This window comes from Musca domestica, unplaced genomic scaffold, assembly GCF_030504385.1.
Source record: "Musca domestica strain aabys unplaced genomic scaffold, Musca_domestica.polishedcontigs.V.1.1 5, whole genome shotgun sequence".
NCBI lineage: Eukaryota > Metazoa > Arthropoda > Insecta > Diptera > Muscidae > Musca > Musca domestica.
The window spans coordinates 25,781,895-25,804,325 of NW_026712346.1; the positions used below are offsets into that span (position 1 = coordinate 25,781,895).

General features: G+C 34.3%; 1 protein-coding gene across 3 annotated transcripts in view; it reads right to left on the minus strand.

Annotated features, from left to right (window-relative positions):
* The window catches only part of LOC101897455 (unconventional myosin-Ia), a 51,176-nt gene extending 30,782 nt beyond the window's left edge, over positions 1–20,394 (minus strand). For 2 of the 3 annotated variants that reach the window (XM_059128146.1, XM_020035759.2), the window contains exons 1-2: positions 20,084–20,394; positions 13,313–13,525 (exon numbers count right to left, since the gene is read on the minus strand). In XM_059128146.1, the coding sequence (XP_058984129.1) occupies positions 13,313–13,403 (91 nt within the window). In that variant the 5' untranslated portion in view covers positions 13,404–13,525; positions 20,084–20,394. The remainder of the gene's footprint in view (positions 1–13,312; positions 13,526–20,083) is intronic. The other variant, XM_020035758.2, reaches the window with a different exon arrangement.
* Positions 20,395–22,431: the final 2,037 nt, after the last annotated feature.

A 22,431-nucleotide genomic window follows, 5' to 3' on the forward strand; every position in this document is an offset into this window, starting at 1 on the left:
CGTTATATGGGGGCTACACGAAGACGTGAACCTACATGATCCATTTTCAATACCAGAAGTCCTGCAGACATAACATACATTCGAGTAAAATTTTATCAATCTACTTCATTTCGTTCGGAAGCTAGAGTGATTCCCACAGACGGACGGACATTGATAAATCGACATAGCATATTATGCTGTGGGGTCTAAAATGTATATTTCGAGGTGTTACAAATGGAATGACAAACTTAATACACCCTCCATACTATGGTGGAAGGTATAAAAAACCGTTGTACTTTACAAAACGCCAACGTCTATAATAAGGAATTTTTGTTCATGAGCCGCACAAATTCGAAAATGTTGTATACATTATTTATATGTATATTTGGATAAAAGAAAATAAAAGAAAAGAAAGATATGTTGCTTTCCACGATTACGAATATTTGGGAATACTTGTTCTACATTTTGTACATGTTTTAAGTTATAATAATTTATTGAAAATTTATTATTTTGTTTACATTTATTGACATGCAACTCTGACACTAGCATTATGTACAAAAACAAATTTGTATGTGGTTGTTCTTATATTTGTTTTACAACAACACTTGCTGTTACCTTAAAATGATACCAAAACATATTTAGAAATTCGACATTGTAATCGGAATCGTGAAAAAATTGGGCTCTGATCAAAGATGGTTAGACTCCGAAGTCCTATATGAACTAAACTAGCGAACAATCCACTTTTCCACGTAAAATATACAAAAATGACAAACGTTGCCTTTAAGATTTGGTATAACCAAAAACATTTAATTTTAGTCATGCGGAGCTTAATTTGTGCAGAATAAACATATCTCTACAATGTGCCCAAGGGTGTAATTAAAAGGCACTGCAACTTGACATAAAGGTCATGGAATGGAGAAGATTTTGCTGTAATAGTTTTTTGGATGTTTTTAACTACAGCTTAATTTAACCATAGCCTTCAGATCATTCGAGCCTAGCAAATGACCCTAATTTATTTATTTTTTCAATAATCATTTATCAAAACTAAAGCAAAACCAGAAAGTTACGCATGTAATATGTTAAAGAGGGGATGAAAACGGAGAGAAACTTATTGAAGAATTCATAATTTATTGATGTTATACTCACGCAAAATTTGTAGTAAACGCCGTTTTACAAATTAAGTAAAGTGAACATAAATGTCAGAGAAGTAACTATTTGTCCCTGGGGCTCAATTCTTGATCCTTGAAGATGTGAAACGATTTTTTTATTAATTGCTGTACCTAAAATTGGACATAGCGGACACAAACATTGAACTTCCCCACTTTGGTAAAATCGTTTGTACGTCCATACTACCCATATACGCCAGGTCCAGGTCCTAATATCTACCAATTAATAGCGATGTAAACATTTTAATTTTCAAAATCAAAATTGTTATACTTATACCCTACAACACTATGTTGTGGTATTATAAGTTTGTTGAGCCAAAAATTATGAAACACCTCGAAATATGTGGATACATACGTAAAATATATGAACCTTCCTATCTCACTAAGCTGAGTCGATCAAGCTATGCATGCCACCAGTCCGTCTACCCATGTTAAATTGTAATCACGCTACAGGTCGCAGTTATGGCTCGATTCTCACGAAATTGAGAATGGAAGTCGGGTTAGGGTCGGAAGAGAACCCTATTTTTTTTAGATGATCGCAAAACATTTAGGTTAAAAGTTAACCAAAACAGCAAAATTTCCTGATTTTGCAGCTACTCTACAGATCGCAATTATAGACCAGTTGACGCGAAATTCAGCATGAAGCTAGAGTTTAAGAGTTGGGCAGAAGCCTAACATTTTCTTTGGTGATCGGACGACATTTAGCGGGTAAAATAGACCATCACTTTTATGTAAAAAATACGAACATTTATTTAGTAAAGAACCGCTGGACTGATTTTGATTATTCTCCCCAATTCTGGACTCTTGTCGGAAGGTACAAAATCTAAGAAAATGGCGCAAGAAATATTCTTAAAAAAGTGAAATTTGTTTTTATCAATATTTATGCGATTTTTATGCCACCTTGGAAAGGAGGGCATATTAACTTTGTCATTCCGTTTGTAACATCCCTAAATATACATTGTAGACCCCATAAAGTATATATATTCATAATCAGCATAAAAGTCTAAGACGATTTAACAATGTCCGTCTGTCTGCCTGTCCGTCTGTTTAAATCACGATACAGTCCACATTATTTGACGTAGACCTTCAAAATTTAGCAGAACAATTTGTATTGTGTCTAGGATGGTTGGTATTGGAAATGAGATATATCGGTCCACGTTTTGGTACAGCCGCCCTATAACGGTATCTTCAGATATTCGGTATTTTGATGATTTTTGCCACATTTTCCACGGATTTGTCTAAAAAAAGGTATTTGTAGGTCATAATGGGTTCTAGCTCGTGTGGCGAAAAATTTTATGTCCACGTTTTGGTATAGCCCCCATATAACGGTACCTCACCATATTCGGTATTTTGTTGATTTTGTCACATTTTTTTACAGATTTGGCCTCACTTACTTTATTGTTTTTGATAAATTTAATTGCATTTCGAAAACGGTCTTACTGGTATTGAAGTTAAAAGTGAATCACGACATTTTGTTATTTTTTTAAACCGATAATACTATTTTTGAGGTCTCAAATATATGATCTTCACCAAATGTTGCTTGGAATTAGGGTTAGGATCTGAATAGAAGATGTATATTAGGGGTTTTTATGGACAAAAATATTGAAATCGGCACAGAATTTTACACGAGTTGAAATTTAAGGACAGGGCAGAAGTCTAGCATTTTGTATGACTGGATTGGATTATATTTAGCGGGCAAAATGGAACACAACCGTCATGAGAAAAAATTTTGAATACCTATTAGCACTACAGAGAGGGGCAAATATAGGGCAAATGCACCGGCCAAAAAAACAAAGGTAACATTTGTGCAGAACTGTATGTCAATATTTCAAAAAATGGAGTAAAATGGGTTGGGTCAGGTCAGGTACCCCAAATATGGATGACATTGATCCGGAGGAGATGTGGTTTCAACAAGATGGCGCTACGTGCAATACGGCGAACGCAACCATCGACTTGATGAAATCAAAATTTGGCGATAAGTTGATGTATTGATCTTTCGAATAAAAAAAAAGTTGATCAAAATTTAACTTTTTGTGTTATTTTTTACAATTTCAAGTTCTAAAAACACCCATATCACATGAAAATACACTTCTGCATATAGAAAATCCTACATCATTTTTGTTAACAAAAATCCGTCTGATAGAGCCCTCATATACCCGATGACTGAAATCAATGATATAGGTGTTATATAAAATAGAACAGTGTGGCTTGTTTGTTCGGGATACCGTAGTATTTTGTTGTTGCAAAATGGTCAGGCTGAAAATGTCAGATGAAAATGTTTATAAGTGCGGTTGTAAGATTTAGAAGACTTTCCAAAAGAATTTTAGTTTTATTTAATTCTTTGGTTCCTCTTCTATTGAGCTTACGATCTCGTCACTTGGGTAAAAAAATGTTTTTTGTCATAGAAGTTATTTTTAAAATAACTTCTGGGGAGAATATCCCAGACAAAAAACAAGGGAACTGATGAGGATTGGTGGCTCTTTCCGAAACCTAGGTATTCCCTGCCTTTACCCCCTGGTAAACATTACCATCGTTCTCCACTCATAAACAAAAGTTGTTTTTATAAAAACAACAGTAAAGGGATAAGCCTGACCATTTTGCAACAACAAAATACTACGGTATCCCGAACAAACAAGCCACACTGTTCTATTCATAGACAAGGCACGGTCGACGGAGGGGTTTTGTTGTAACAGACAAAACCAACTTACATGGTTATGCTACTTCGTTCAGGTTGAACGAAAGCATAACAAGTGGAGAAAGATGAAAATGTTTATAAGTGCGGTTGTAAGATTTAGAAGACTTTCCAAAAGAATTTTAGTTTTATTTAATTCTTTGGTTCCTCTTCTATTGAGCTTACGATCTCGTCACTTGGGTAAAAAAATGTTTTTTGTCATAGAAGTTATTTTTAAAATAACTTCTGGGGAGAATATCCCAGACAAAAGACAAGGGAACTGATGAGGATTGGTGGCTCTTTCCGAAACCTAGGTATTCCCTGCCTTTACCCCTTGGTAAACATTACCATCGTTCTCCACTCATAAACAAAAGTTATATAAAATAATAAACCTTCGTTGAAAATTTTCTACAAGGGTAGTTCGGATGGAAGAGGGAAGCATGGTTGGTAACTTTAAAATACGAATTGTAAAATTGGAGACCATTTGTTGAAAATGGAAAAAAACTTCGCAAATCGAAAAATGTTGAAAGGTATCTGGCGTATACACCCTGCCTATGTCCGTTTATTAATATATATTTTGACTTGCGTTATGATTAATCAAAATGTTGACCATTTGTGGGGGAGGTAACCATTTCGCATCTGACCTAAGGCTGATGTAAATATTTCGACTTGCCGGGTTTTGACTATACCGACTACATCCACAACTTTGTATGAAATAGGTGTAAATATAGTTTTTTGAAAAATGTCGAACTATTGTGTGGGATTTTTTTATATTTTGTGGGGGATGCGCCAGAACGAGTGGACCGACATATTCCATATTTATATTAGATCTAATTTTGATAAAAATATCGGGATCAACCAAGTTTAAAGGAAATCGCTGACCTATTGTTGTTGACCCTTTGCGGGGGAAATACCAGAAGGAATGGACTTGTAAGTTTCATATTCACACTTAATCGTATATAGGTGAAAATATTGCGTAGTGCGAGGTTATAAGAAATATCGAATAATTATGTACATTTTATTAAACTTGTAATTATTCAAAATTTTGACCCCGTGTTTGGGGAAGGAGAATCGCTTATGAGCGTTTTGATTATTCAAAACATTTACTGTTTGTTGGAAAGGTACCAGAAGGAATGGTCCACTATATCCCATCTTCACAGAAGATGTAAAATTATGGTAATGTGCGAAATTTAAGGGCAATCGATCTTTTATATCACACTTTATAAGAGAAATGATTATTGAAAATGTTTGTGGGTCCTCAAATATTACGATTTTCTATGAGGTAAACTATTTTGTGGGGAAGTTAACAGAAGGAGTGGACCGATATTGTCCATCTCACAACTCGATGTAAGTTTGACAATAGTATAAGAACGTACCAAGTTTGGATCAAATTGGATACTACCTTTGAGTGTTATCGTGCCCAACAGCCAACAAGACAGACGAATAAATGATGCACGTTTAGACCGCATCATAAGATGTGTGCCATATGATTGAATCTTTAATTAAGATATACAAATATATGGGCCTATATATGCCGAACCATATCATTATTAGGGTCTATAAGACGACGTGGACCTGCATAGGCAACTTTTGTCACAAGCTATTACAATATTCAAATGCGAAATTTGAAAAAAATCTGTTTATTATGTAGCTAAAATCATCAAAATCCCGAATATAGGGAGGTACCATGGGGTTATAAAACGTAGACCTGCACTGACAATTTTATGTCATAGGCTATCATTACGAACTTCAAATACCAAATTTGAAACAATTCCAATGAATAATGTCGCTAAATCATCAAAATACCGAATATCGGGGGTACCGTTATATGGGGGCTATACGAAGACGTGGACCTGCACAGACAATTTTCTGTCATAGGCTGTAGTATTCATTACGAAATTCAAATACTAAATTTGAAATAGTTCCTGTAAATAATGTCTCTAAAATCATCAAAATACCCAATATCGGGAGGTACCGTTATATGGGGGCTATACGAAGACGTGAACCTACATGCCCCATTTTCTGTCTTAAGCCGTAGTATCCATTACGAACTTTAAATACGAATTTTGAAACAATTCCGGTAAATAATGTCGCTAAAATCATCAAAATACCGCATATCGTGAGGTACCGTTATATGGGGGCTATACGAAGACGTGAACCTACATGGCCCATTTTCAAAAGCAAAATTTTGTCAACCTACTTCATTTCGTTCGGAAGCTAGAGTGATTTCCACAGACGGACGGACATTGCTATATCGACATATAATTTTATACTGATCTAGAATATACATACTTTGTGGGGTCTAAAATGTATATTTCGAGGTGTTACAAACGGAATGACAAACTCAATATACCCTCCATACTATGGTGGAGGGTATATAAAGGTAACAAGTAAAAAAATATTATGTTCGGCCGGGCCAAACTTTTAATACCCTCCACCTTGGGGTAAAGGAGACATTAGAGCCCATTATGGCTCACATATACCAATTTTTAGACATATTCATGGGAAAATTTGCCAAAAATCATCAAAATACCGAATATCGGGAAATACGGCTATACAAAAACGTGGACCTATACATGCAGTGTTTCGCCAAAAGAGTGTACAGTGTTTCGCCATTAAGACCAACAAATACCAATTACTAGACAAAACCGGGAAGAAATGAGGCAAAAACCATTAAAATGCCGAATATCGGGAGGTACGATTATATGGGGGCTATACCAAATCGTGGACCTATACATGCAATGCTTCGCCAAAGAAGCTAGAACCCATTATGACCTACAAATACCAATGCGGCAAAAATCGTAAAAATACCGAATATTGAGAGGTACCGTTATATGGGGACTATACCAAAACGTGGATCTATAATAACAATGGATCGCCACACGAACTGGGACCCATTATGACCTACAACTACCAATTTTCAGGGAAATTCGTGAAAAAAAATGTGTCAAAAATTATCAAAATACCGAATATCGGGAGGTACCGTTATAGGGGGACTATACCAAAGCGTGGACAAATACATGCAATGTCTCGCCACACGATCTGGGACCTGTAATGACCTACTAATACCAATTTTAAGACAAATCCGTGAAAAAAGTGGCATAAATCATCAAAATACCGAATATCGGAAGGTACCGTTATATGGGGACTATACCAAAACGTGGACCGATACATCTCATTTTCAATACCAACCATCCTATACACAATACACATTGCTGTATGTCAAATTATGTGGGCTGTATCGTGATTTCAACAGACAGACAGACAGGTGGAGGGTATAAAAATACAAAGAATATTTTAGTTAAATATTTTAACTCTCAAGCGATTCAACAAAGGGGTCCTTTTAATCCTTCTTTAAAATATGGTTAAAAAGTCCCTATAAACGGGATCATATTAAATGAAAATATTCTGCAAAATTATTCGAAAAAAAGAAAATAGCTATTTTTATTGTATATTAAAAGCATATACGCATTAATCATTAAAAAAAAGCTCGAACATATTCACTTAGTTGATCAATTTTTCTCAAGTCTTTTTTCGAGTTGACTAAAAGTGACATAAAATTTCGTTTTTGGCAAGACCCTCGTAAAAGGTAAGTTTAAGATTCTTGACCTCCTCTACCTATATTAAAATTTAGACAAATAATTTAGTATAATACTAGCTGGCCCGGTCCGCGTTGCCGGCCCGTACTTTTAGTCTTTAAAGCATAATAAATCACAGATCTGACACAATTTTGATTATAAGTAATGACTCCATTATAATTACACCAATTTTGATTATAGGTAATGACTTGATTATGAGTAATGACTCCATGACTAAATATAAATTAATATTCATGGCAAAAATTATAATTACCGTCGGTTTTAGATATTTTGAAAAGCCTGATCTTATTTTTCAGCTATAGGCTTTAATTTGAGTGTTACATACCTATATGATAAAGAATATCTATAATAGTCCCATGTGAAAATTCAGCTCAATTTTTGATATTGTAAAAAGCATTCAAATGAGCTATAATTTGAAATTTGTATTTATAATAATTTCATTTTTTTTTTATGTTTCTGCCACAATTTCCGACTGAATGAGTCCCAGATTGACATTTCGGAGTTTATTTCATATAGACGTACATCCCAAATCTACGTTCCCAACCAATATTCTCTTTGGGGGTTACAAATTCAATAGAATACCAAATTTTCTTTTCTGACCACACATTGGTTGGGAAAGTGGACTTGGGGGTATACTAATGTGGGGACTATACTTAAATAAATTCCTATGAGGATAATTATCTGCAAGATGATTTTCCACCCCAGGGTTTTTTACCCCAGGTAGCCTCAAGACTAAGATGCGCGCTTTTCCGAAAAATAAAAATTTATAAGAAGAGGTTTTCTTCCCCCTTAGAAACAAAGATGTCAAATAAGGGCCAAAAAATGAAAAAAAGTGACCAAGACTCCGAAAATACCTTAAATCATATGATGTTGATACCAACACGTGATAATTTTTTGCAAATATGGTTTCTTATTAAATTATCAACATAAGCTAAAATTAGTACGAAAAATATGGTTAAAATGTAGAATATACTTGAAATCGGGTTGTTCCGTTATCAGGGGTTATGACCCATATAATGACCTGCCAAAGCGATTAAAGGTATCTTGAATGTTTAGGTAGAATTTCTATTTTGCGTTCTTTATAGTCGGTATTTGACTGATTGCAGTCCCAATGTATTTTGCATTTTGTGTTCTCATTTGACAATTTTTTGCGATATGAAAGAAGCAGGTCCACTTTTTGAAATTAACCCAATAACGCTTTTTTGGTCATTTTTGTTTGTTTAAATGTGTTCGCATCTTCCAGCTGAAGCACGATGTAGGTCCTGGAGTGGAAAGCATTTAACATCGTATTGCGCCCTCATTTCATTTTTAATATTATTCATTCAGAATTCAAACCAATAAAAAAATGTACACTTCAATATAGAAAAATAATTTTCAACTGGTTCGCTGATTTTTTTGCGGCAAATTTTTAAAGGTCCTTACGAAGTTTGTCGGTAAAATGTACTATTATTCTGAAATTCGATTCCATTGAAAAATTGTCGATTTTTCCCGATTTTAGAAAACGAAAACGGATAAAATTGTTATTTATAGATTTTATGCATTTATTGGGTATTACGAATAAATACATAAAATCTATAAATAACAGTTTTATCCGTTGTGGCTTTATACTACCCTAAAAAAACCTACACATCATATTAGAATTAAAAACACTACAAATGTAAATATAAAACACTAGCTGGCCCGGTCCGCGTTGCCGGCCCGTAGTTTTTGTTTATTATGCATATTTTTAAAAGCATAATTATTCACAGATATGACTGATATAAGTGTTCACGTACTGGTCGATTAAAAGTGTTTTAAAATATCTGTACCCATTTATAAGCCGTGGACTTCAATATTTAAACCGTGTGCTTCGAATGTGTGGATGTGCTATACAAATCTATTAAAAAGTGTATATGAATCTTATCCCCATGTAAGGGATCAAATTAATTTTTAGTATGGTAAAAATCGTAGCAAAATTTTACAGTCAAATGAGAAGCAATTTGGAATTTGCTGTATTTTGTACACCTCATAATTGAGGGCTGAATGATTTAAGAATAGGCAAAGTAAATTACTTTTTTAACCCCATTAGCACCTTGGATTGTGCATTAGAGTCCTCATAAGTCCCCCTAACCATGTCGGTCTGTTTGTCCGCCAAAAGGTGGACTTGAGGGGATACTATTGCATGGAGAAAATTATAATATTTGTGAATATGTTGACATTTTTGTGTAAGATTTTCACCCCCCGAATACACATTTTTAGCCAAATCCTTTGAAATATGGTAAAATCAGGAGGTACCTTTATATGGGCCATACTCCGAAACATCGACCTACATTGAAAACTTTCTTCTACCCGTTAAAATCCAATATGACAAATAGAGGCCAAATCAAAATTATAGGTATTTCACACCCATTACCGTAAGATGGGAATTTATTTTATTTTCCATTTAAATTGTAAATTGTAGACCCCATAAAGTCCATATTTTTCATCATAGTATAATTCAATGTCGATTCAACAAATATTCGGTCCCGTACTACTTTCTTATATTTGTAATTAGTTCATGTTCCCACAATTTATTTTATATAGATGTACATTCCAAATCTACGTTCCCAACCAATATTCTCTTGGGAGTTGCAAATTCAATAGAATACAAAATTTTCTTTTCTGACCACACATTAGGTGTGAAAGTGGACTTGGGGATACTCCAATGTGGAGACTTTACTTAAATAATTCCTATGTGGCAATTATCTGTATGATGGTTCCCTTCCCCAGGGTAGCATAACAAAATTTTTTAGCCAAATCAATTGATGAATGGGTTCAAGACCAATATGGGCCCTACTCTGAAAATTTCAAATTTTATGCGAAGAGGTTCTGTACCCTCTTAGACACAAAGATGCCTAATAAGGGCCAAAAAATAAAAAGGGACTAAGACCACAAAAATAGCTTGAATCATATGATGGTTATATAAATATAAAATCGGGTTGTACCCTTATCCGTGAGTTATGATCTATATCATGACCTGCAAAAGCGATTTAAGGTATCTTGAATGTTTGGGAAGAATTTCTGGGAGGATAGAAATCCTTTTCTTAATAAAAGTCCCATTCGCTCTACTATTTTGCACCTTTTATATTTGGTATTTGCCTGATTGTACTCCCAAAGAATTTAGCATTTTGAGCTCTCATTGGACGGATTATTGTCACATAAAAAAGGTATGTTCACGCTTTGAGATGAGGCCCATTAGGCTTTTCCGGTCATTTTTGATTATTTAAATGTGTTCGCATCTTCCAGCTGAATCACGATATAGGCCCTGGAGTTGAAAGGTAGATGTCAGTTTACATTCTATTTCGCACTTATTTTGGTGAAAAATTGTATAGTGAAAAATTATTCTTCATTTTGTTCACAAAAAATCAACTGAATTCAATATGATATTACAAATTGAAAAAAAAAATTGACAAAAAAAGAATAACAAATTGTAAAAATATTCAACTTGTTAGCCGATTTTTTACAGCAAATGTTTAAAGGTCCTTACAAAGTTTGTCAATAGAATGTACTATTATTTTAAAAATCGATTCCATTGAAAAAAAAAATGTTTTTCGATTTTTTCCCGATTTCAGAATTTGTGCAATGAGATCTCTTTTTCGTGAGTTTTAAGCGATTTTGAAAAAGTAATTATCTTTTAACTTTGGTGTGACCGCGTTTAATTATTTCGATATCCTCTATTCCGTTTCGCCACCGCATAATTCGGTACTACACTTCCATGTAACCCGCCATCAATTTCAGTTCTCAAGAAATCAAGTCAATTAAATAAATTGGTATTAATATTCGAATTCAAAAATAAAATATAAAAAACACTACAAATGTACTTTAGAAAAAAGTAATTCAAAATGGAAAAAAATCATGCAAAATAAAACATTACTATTGTACAATTCAAAAGTCAAAATGAAAATGTTAATATATCACATTTTTACGCGATTTTTTTGGATATTATCCTTTTCGGAAAAGAGACAATTCCGAATTTGTTTGAATCGTTAAAATCTGTCCAGCGGTTCTTAAGTTATAAGCGTAGTAACTAACACAACTTCCTTTTATATATATAGATTACTATTGTACATTTTAAAAGTCAAAATGAAAATGTTCAAATTTCACATTTTTACGCGATTTTTTTTGGATTTTATTCTTTTCTGCCAAGAGGCAATTCCGAATTTGTCTAAATCGTTAAAATCAGACTTTATGTTATAAGAGTAGTAACTAACACAACTTTCTTTTACATATAGAGAGATCGATTTAAAAGTAGTCGCGTTCCTCCGCCCCTAAATAAGTACTTAGGGTTGGATGGAAAGCCAACAGCATCTCGTGTAATAATTCTCAAACCGATATCTTCACTATTTTGGCAAATATAAAGATTTTAGATAAATCGTAATAGTGGACGTAAAAGGAGGCGTGGTCAATATTTTTTTCTTTAAAAACCTAATTCGGGGTATGACGAACGTTTTTACAAAAAATTATGCAAATCGGTCCAGCCGTTTTCAACTGATTCCGGTACCATCAAACAACAATTGATTTTTATATATATAGATTTTATTACGTACTGGGTAATATGAAAAACTGCATCCAACTTCAGGCTGCTGTCATTTCTAAGCCGCTCGTCCGACAGCTGTTAAAATTATTCCAGTAAAAGCTTATTATTTGTTTACAAGCGTACAAAAGCATTTTGGTGAGAATTTTGCAGAAAAAAGTTATTGGCGATGGAATTCAAGCGTGATAGTGTGATTTCTTTATATTTGGCTGGAAAACCACAAGTGGCTATCGGTAGAGCACTGAAGCATTTACATTTGAATAAATCTTTTGTGTCGCATACTATCGCTCGTTACCGTGATACTGGTAGGGTTGCCCGAAGTGGACGGAAGAAAACAGCAAAATAAGCAGAAATGGTTCGAAAAGTAAAGAAGCGACTTGATCTAAACCCGCGTCGCAGTGGCCGAAAAATGGCACGTGAGCTGAACATATCGCATATCGGTCAGCTGAAAATGTGCACCTTCAGTTGGCCACAAGAACTCAAGTGCCGGCCATGGTGATGGTATGGGCCGCCATAACAGCCGATGGTCGCTCTCCGTTTGTATTAATCGACCGTGGCATCAAAATAAATGCCGAATATTATCGCGAAAATATTCTTTTTTGGCCGCAGACCTTGGACATTCCAACTGGGCTCTGCACCATCGCACTCAGCGCGTGCCACCCAAAAATGGTTACAAAATAAGGTTCCTCGCTTCATTCCCAGCGTACACTGGCCACCAAAATCTCCGGATACCAATCCGTTTGACTATTGTGTCTGGAGTATTTTGGAAAGCAAAGTTGGCACTAAACAATACCAAAGGTCGATCACCTCAAGCAAGCGCTTCGTCGGGAATGGGCCAAAATACCGCAGAGCAACATTCGGGCAGCGTGTGACGGTTTCATTGGCAGTTTGAAGGCCATCATTTGTGTGAAAGGTGACCAAAAAGACCCCTTTGTTGTCTCGCTTGAGATTTTAAACTTCCAACCAAAATATATTTCTCGAATTTTTATCTGCATTATTGCCAAAAACACTATAACCTAAAATGTACGAATCACGAGGAATCTCTATCCCAAAATTTCCAATAGTGCAAAAGAGAAAGGGAACGTACCCCCACTATTTTAGTTACTCTTCCATGTAAATTTTCAAAACACCGTTATACGTTTCTTCTTTTTTATGTTTTGTTTTTATATTTTCCTGGATTTTTCGCGTAATTATTGAAAAAATTGAATTTTGTTGCACATTGTTATTGCTGAAAGCCATGTGATAATAATGAAATTAAGAAAACAGAACAATTCTTGTTAATTGAAACTAGCCTTATATTATGAAGAATTTTCCATTCCATGTAATTAAGGTTTCATAAACTTACCCTGCAACTTCTTCTCCGTCTCCCAAAATTTTTGTAATTCCGTAAAGTATTTATCCAGTATGAAGACTTTTGAAAGGCCTAATGTGGCCATCGTTGATCAACATTTGTATTTCAATGAAATAACATTAAATAAAATTGTTGTTGCAGACATTTGTAACAATAATTATATTCTCGGTGATTCACAAAATATTTCACTTTTTTTTTTTTGAATAGCTTAAATTGATGAGAAAGACCACATAAGAACACTTAACTATTTATAATGATTAAGAACGTAATACTATAACTGTGCAAAATATTGGCAAAAACAAACAAGAGCTCAAAGAATTCTCTCTTCTGGAATTCTTATTTCACTAGAAAATATTTCATGAGGAATTTTTAAATAGCACTTCTTCATTGGTTTATCGCCTTTGTTTCTTGTTATGTTTTAGCAGATACACTTTTTCCGAAGATTTGGTACAGAAACGCGTCTGTGCCACTTCCATTTGTTGTTATTTGAATTTGTGTGTTTTCGTTGTTGTTTTCTTCATCAAACTGGTTTCAAAGATTTGGTTTTTGGGATACACGAATTTGTATTGGCGTTTGTTGTTGTGGTGTAGATACCAGGCAATTTTTATAAAGTTTTTCTTTTTTTTTTTTTTTTTGACCACAAAAACAAAAAATGAACAGAATTTCACAATAACTGGCTTGCTAGTGAGTTCCCGCTGGAGCATCGTCTTAACCCAATGTTCGTGCAGCTTTATTAGATAGGCTTTGTTTTAATATATATTACAACTTAAATTTGTAATGTATTAGATCATATATAAGAGATGTGTAACATTCAGACAAACGTCGCATTCTAAATGATTGTTCGGTTCGGTTGTTTTCTGAAAGATCGACAGTATAAACGATTATAATTAACTAGCTGCCCGGTCCTCGTTGCCGGCCCGCAGTTTAGTCATTAATACATAGTTAACTTAAAAACCCGATCGATTTAGAGTGTTTCAAAAAATCTGATCCTATTTTTCAGTCAAATGTTTCAATTTGAAAGTTAGAAACTTAAATGATAGAGCACATATATTAAATAATATTTATCAACTGTTTTTAATAGCCCCTTGTAAGATAGTTATCTACCCCAAAGTAGCCTAAATACACATCTTTACCCAAATCTATTGGAAAATATGGTCAAACCTTCGAAATAGATAAAATCAAGAGGGACCTTTATATGGATGCTACTCCGAAACATTGAACTCTTCTGCAAATAGGTCTTCTACCCTCTTAGAAAATGTGCCCAAGGCCCCGGAAATAGCTAAAATCAGTGGATACCTTCATATGTGGGTTATAACAAAGCGTGGGTCTATACTTACAATTATTTGAAAGAATGTTTGTTCTAAAATCTCAAATAACTAAACTTTGAAAGCGGCATTTAAGGTTTCGGAAATTTTTATACCCTACAACACTATGTGTCGGGGGTATTATAAGTTTGATTGGGCCAAAAATTATGTAACACCTCGAAATATTGATTTCCCACATAGGAAAGTATATATGGATCTTCCTATCTCGCCAAGTTGAGTCGTTCTAGCTATGTATGTCCGTCCGTCCGTCTGTCCGTCTGTCCATGTTAATTTGTAATCACTCTACAGGTCGCAATTATGGCCCGATCTTCGCGAAATTTAGAATGGAGGTGGGGCTAGGGTCAGAATAGAACCCAATTTCTTTTGGAGATGATCGCATAATATTTAGTGGTCGAAATGGACCAAAAACTGAAAAAAATCGGATTTTGCAGTAGCTATACAGGTCGCAATTATAGACCAATCGACGCGGAACTTCGCATGTAGCTAGATTTTAGGGCGGGGAAGAAGCCTACCAATTTGGGTGGTCATCCGATAATATTTAGCGGGTAAAATAGACCATATCTTTTGTGTTGAAAAAATTCAAAATTTTTCATTAAACCGCGAATATTTTAAATCCCGGCGAAATCACAAAGCCATGACAAGGTTACTTCTGATCTTTACATTGATGTTAACATCCAACAAAACGGATATATAGCAAAATATGTGAGATATATATGTCTATCAAAGAAGATATGCTTGAAAGACCTTTTATATATCGAGAACGGCTGAACTGATTTCGACAGTTCTCATTAATTCAGAATGGCCTCTTGGCAGGAAAGAAAAAACGTCTAAAAACCGCATAAAAATATCTCTCTAAAGATGAAAATATTGATTTTGTTACATTTTCTCATATTTTTTTCAATTTTGTCATATTTTTGGCATATTTTCATTTTGAATTAAACATTTGGTAATATTTCTACAGCTAACAAAACTAAGTAGTTAGGATATCAGGATATCATATACAGATCGCATTTATGGTCCGATCCTAACGAAATTTGTCATGGGGATCAGATGAGGGTCAGAATAGAAGCCTAATCTTTTTGGAGATGATCGCCATATATTTAGTGGTTGAAATGGACCAAAAAAAAACTGCAAAATTGGCAGCAGGTCGTAATTATTGCCCGATCCTCACCCACATTTGAATGGGGGTTAGCGGGCATTGCAAAAGCCAAGCGGTTTTGGATGGCCATCCAAAAATATTCAATGTGTGAAATAGTTTGCCAACTTTTGTAGACAAAATACGAAAATGTCCATTACAGTGACTTATTGAAGAATTCACAAATACAGGAAAGACGCACTTCTGACTATTTCGTTAACGCTGATTTCGTTGAAGAATATAGTCAAATGTCTGCATCTCATAAAGATGCGTTTCAGTCAAAAACCAATAATAAATGTTAATCAATTGCCACTTCTGAGAGATTATAGGTCTTTGGGAAATATTGGTTCCAGATCTAGGAAGACCATTTACGTGCAACATCTTCCAATAAATTGGAAATGATCAAATTAGTTTAAGTTTCTTTTATTCGAAAATTAGAGAACGAAACCTGATGGTTTTCTTTTATTATTTGTCACAATATCTTGTGGAATTCTTTCGAGTATCTCGCCTATATAAACTGTATCGTTCATTGTAGTGTTGTAGGGTATTCAACGGTCGGCCCCGCTCGACTGTAGCCTTTGCTTACTTGTTTATAAATAATTTTCTTACTAAATTTTCAATTCGTTCTACCATTTTCTATATTAAGGATATTACAGTGTCTCTTCATATTCGGTATTTCACTGATTGCAGTCCCAACAAATTTCGCATTTTGAGTTCTAATTGGATAGATTATTGTCATATCTATTTAGAAAAGATCACCCTTTAACATTGTATTGTGCATCTTCCTAAATTTGGTATTTAAAACTCGAAATAGATAACCACTCTGCTGCAGAATAATTACCTATGTGAGTTCACGTTTTTCTATAGCTCCTATATAACGGAATGGTATTTTGGAGTTTTAACTGCATACTTCAAACGATTTAAATGCAATTTACAGTTCGAATATTAAATGCAGGTACATACCTTTTGTAACAGTTTTCTTTATCTCATGGCGGAAGGTGTTAACGTCTTTTAATTGTTTTTGAATACTACTATACTTTATTTCAATTATTTGAAGTAAGAAAATTTATAGTATATCGGATTGAAATTAACCTTAATGTTTCTTCAATATTGGTTGTCGTTCAATACATTTTTATCCTCTAGACTTTATTTTAGCTTTCCAGGACTTGAGAATATGAAATCGGCCAATAACAAATTTTTTTGTAGAAAAATATAGAAATCAACAAATTTTATTTCCATTACGGTAGGAATTATCCCAGATTTACAGAGTGTTTGAATAAAATCGTCATCAATTAAATAGTTTTATCCAGTATTATCTTCTTTTATTTAATTTTCTAAAGCACTATCAGTAGAAATCTTATCTGAGGGGAACTGATCATTTATTGCTTCAATTCAAATGCTTCGACAAGTCAACCTGCAGAACTTTCATGACACTATACATCCTGCAAATGGATTGTCAAGACAATAGTCTTTTAACAATCAGTCTACAAAGACCTTACTGATAATTGGTCGGAAAATGTGAAAAGATTCATAAAAAATTACAATAGGATTTAGTCTAGTGTCTACTTAGTAACACGAAGGTAACCTTCACTCATCATATGTACATTGAAATCTATGCATAGATTGTGCATTTGTTGTATTTGTATTCACAGTAGTGTTGTTCTTTTTGCTGGCGTGTGTTGAAAGGCTAAGAAGTTAAAGGCATGCAACAAGTTTTCAGATTCAGCGTGTTTCATTGCAACTGACATCCAATGTTTTAAACACTCTGTCTGTGCTTAAACGTACATTTGTTGTTTGGTTGGTTTGTTTATTGTTTTTCTTCTGTCATCTCTCAATTTTGCTTTTTCTACACATTTTGGTTTTGGTGTGCGAAATTTCTTATTTTCGGTTATTCTGTGTCACTGATGATGACATGAGATAGTAAGTGTGTCTACGTGAAATTCTGTCACAATGGAAGACAATGCAACAGTTTTTCGATCCCGTCCAAGCTAAGGAATGTTATGTGGATACGACTTAAACATACGTAAATTAATTTGTTTTATTTGATTACTAAAAGCAGTCATTACCCTATTAGGATGACTCTGCCGACCCAAATTAGTTGTAAGGGGTCTATGCCAAGACAGGACCTGTATTAGCATTTTTCTGTGTCCGGAGGTTATACCCATTATGAGCTCCGAATACCAAATTTTAATCAATGTCGTTGAAAAATATATTTCAAATTATAACAAGTAAAAAAGCTGTAAGTTCGGCCGTCCCGAACTTTGAATACCCTCAACCATTTGGAACGAATTTGGCAATCCTCAAAAACAATAAAATCCGTTAAAAATTCTGTTAAAATCTTAAAAATACCGAATGTAGCTGTTTTATTAGGGTATATACGATGACATGGGCCTGCATAGGTGATTTTGTCATAAGCCATTACAATTTTCAAATGCAAAACTTAAAAAAATTTGATAAAAATATAGCTAAAATCATCAAAATACCGAATATCGGGAGGTTATATGTGGGCTATACGAAGACGTGGACCTGCACAGACCATTTTCTGCCATAGGCTGTAGTATCCAGTACGAAATTCAAATACCAAATTTTGAAACAATTCCGGTGAATAATGTCGCTAAAATCGTCAAAATACCGAATATCGGGAGGTACAGTTATATGGGGGCTATACCAAAACCTGGACCTACATGGCCCATTTTCAATACCCGAAGTCCTACAGACATAACATACATTTGAGTAAAATTTTATCAATTCGTTCGGAAGCTAGAGCGATTTCCACAGACGGACAGTCGGATAGACGGACGGACATCGCTAAATCGACATAGAATTTTATGCTGATCAAGAATATATATACTTTGTGGGGTCTGAAATGTATATTTCGAGGTGTTACAAACGGAACGACAAACTTAATATGCCCTCCATACTATGGTGGAGTGTATAAAAACGGAACATGAAGAATATGAAGAAGTATATGAGGACTATACCAAGTGGAGTACCCATTATCAAAATACCGAAAATCGGGAGGTAAAGTTATGTGGGGACGCTGCCAAAATTTGGATCTATATGGTCCACTTCTTATAAAAGAAATTCTACGACCTAAAATACATCTGAATAAAATGTTATCAACCTACCTCATTTTGTTCAGAAGCCAGAGAGATTTCCATTGGCGGACCGAAAAACAACGTATATATTATCTTGATGAATATTTCGATATGTAATATAACGGGTCTAAAGCAATTATTTCGAGGAGTATAAAGAATATAGCTGCAATATGATTGAGTTCTCAAAAGTTGTAGCACCGGTCCTTCGGGATCTTGTATCCTGGTAAATTATATAAAATCGAGTAAATACTCGATTCACACAAATGTTGGGTAGAAAGTAGCCCGTCGACTTATATTAGAAAATATTGTTAAAAGCATATTTTTATTCACAACGTCAATATTCTGTAAAATGTGCATAAAACCATTCTGTTAAAATCTTAGTAAAAAATTAGTAAATAATGAATTTTCTGGCGATTTTTAACAACTGTGAATGCCATTTCCTATTATTGAGTAAATCATTCAAAAGCGTTGGCTGTTTTGGCCGACATTTGTAGTAAAATGATGCAGTTCAGACCCTCATAAACAATGTTTAGGCCCCCAATGCTTTCTTACTTTTTTCAAATTCATATTCAAATATTTTTGGTACAAATGTAAACGTCTTTTTTCTTCTCTTTTGTTGCAGGTTTCATTACTCTCTCACATTATGTTTTTATACTTGTTTTCTTTTCATTTACAATTTCGATACCAACAATATTATTTGCTGTACGAAAAACTTGTTGCCACCAAAAACAATAACAATGCCTCCAACCTCATTATGATCGACGTCATTATTTGCTAAGGTTGTCATTATTATCATTTCCATACAATACTGAACCCAACAACATCATATAGCCTTAATGATCTCTCATGTTGAGTTGTTGGTGTTTGTTGTTACTGTTGATGGTTTTCTTTATTGTTTTTTTTTCAGCTGCCTCGGTATCTCTTTTGCACTCTCACTCCAACACCATTTAAGTCAGACTTGTTTATACACATACGGGTATGCATGTTCATACATCTAACCACCAACACATGATCACGCGAACTTACTCCACCAAACCAGCCAAGTCACACCAAACAATGACTCCCCGCGTCTATGTAAACGGTTTGAATTGCTTCTTGATAGGTCTGACTCGCGCTTGCCTGGGTCTGGTACTTTGAAAGTAACCGTCAGATACATACAGATTCAAACAACAACGACACCAAAAAACACACTTCGCGATATTTGTACCTTTAAGGTATCCACACAAAACGAGATTTTAAAGAAAGAGGTTTTCTTGGTTTCTTGGCTAAAAAATCTTTGATGTCAAATGTGGTTTGGCTAATTCGACTTTTTTATAACTAATGATTCAATTATTTCTTTCACAGAACTCTTTCCATGTAAATTCCATTTAATTAACCATTTTTATTTGTAAAAATTATCATTAGATGAACCATTTAATTACTATATTTTGATTATTTATTTTTGTTAATTTTTTTCTTTTTTTCTATTTTGTTGGTGTTCCAACTTCTTAGTTTCCGTTTTAAGTCAATTCACTCTTAGGGTTCTTTTGGAACTAACAACCAAGGCTAAAAATTATACATACTGAGCACCTCAATATTGAATTTGTGGCCAATGATCTCTCATTCTCTTTCTCTCTCCTTTGAAAAATCTGCAAGACTCCAAGATTAATGGAGAAACAATAATAACCGGCTTTTAGATTGGATTACCACCAATGTGCTCTCTGAGTTCCTTCCGTTCTCTCTGTTGTTGTTTGTTAAAAACACAACTCACCTGTCTTAAGTGTTTTGAAGAAAACACTTGAATTGGAATTTATCTCAAACGTCTGGGAATTTTATTGTTTTGAAATTTTCTTTTCAAGCGGGAATAGCAAAATAGATAAAAATGAGACAAATACGACAGCGCCGCAAAGTATACTTTTGTTGGTGAAGCGTTAAAGAAAACCAACCTAATCCAATGTTTACATTTACACCTTTTGATGTGGCATATTCTTCTATGGCATAGTAGAAGAATATAGGTATATGCATTAACGCTTGGGAACATTGATATTTCAAAAAATTTTAAATGTTTTATCAAAAATAAGTAGATTTTTAAATGTTTTTTTTTTTATACGACGCCAATAGGAGGGTGTTATAATATTCATTTTTTAACAATTTTTACAAATTTCAGTAATTTTTCATTCAACATTTTCAATTCCAAAATCAGTTTGACAGTTCATTGTCCCAGCAGCTGTGTCGATGCGACTAACTGCATTCGTCTAATATGCTTCTATGGCGTCTAATTTAAGGTCAAATGTATACGTCAAATAGATAGATCAATTATCACGTCACAGGGCGTTAATGTAGATTAACTTCAAGAGAAATAGAAAAAATTCATATCCACATCTAACCATATAACAAGTTTAATTGTTTATTATACACTTTTTTTTTCACATATATTTTTTCGAGAAAAACACAAATCGTGGATGGAATGTTGTGTTTTACACAAAATCGAATTCATGAAAGGAATATAATATTATTCATCTCAAAATTCTAAAATGTGTTATACCTGGCCACAAAGAGACGATTTTAGAAAAAACATAATATCTATTTTTCTTAAAATTTCGCGACTCATTTCAATTATTTCTAAACATAAATATATAATAAACAGAACAACTTGGACCAAATATTACAAATATTAAGATATGCAGATATGTTTGCTATAGATAATTTCTTCTTCTATAACGACAATTACTTTCTGTAAAATTTTATTTGGGAGGTACCAGAAGGAGTGGACCGATATTTCCCATCTCCCAACTAGATCTGAGTTTGGTAATAGTATTACGATGTTCTAAATGTGAATCGGATACTCCCATCGAGAGTTATCGTGCGGACACCCCCATATCGATTCCACATGTCCTGAAACGGATTTGGTCCATAGAGCGTTGGGTCTAAAGCCGTTGTTTCTGTGAGGTACGTTTTGGGCGGATTAAATGATTTATACCCTCTGTAGTCCTAAGGCTGAGGGAATAAAAAGAAAAAATATTTTTTTCGAGGACCTATGTTGGTATCTTTTGGTGAGCATCATAAACAATATAGAGTATTCGGAGGAACAAGAAGACAAACGTCACTAAATCGACTTAGATTATCAAGAATAACATGAGTATTTCGAGTATACAAACGGTATGAAAAAGTTAATATAGTACGGTTCCTAGAGTGTTTGTCAGTTCTCCCACTGGGTGCGACCTCATATCTTTCCCCGAAGGCGATTTCAGGCAATCGTCATAATAGGCAATAAGACCGCCTTAAAAGCTGTAACATCCAAAATAGTTAATTCGAAAACTGTATAAATCCTTTGGGGAGACCCCAATGACGTAAAAGCGAAATACCTTTTATTACTAAGTAAGAAAGAGATTAGTGGGGTAACGGGCATCCTTACGGGCACCAGGGCAGAAAAGCTCATCTTTACAAGATAGGATGTCCACATGCATATGCAGGACATGCGTAGAGGATGATGAAACGTTGGAGCATTTTCTGAGTCAATGCCCGACGTTTGCAAATGTCAGATCCCAATTCTTAGACCTTAATCTGATCATGGTA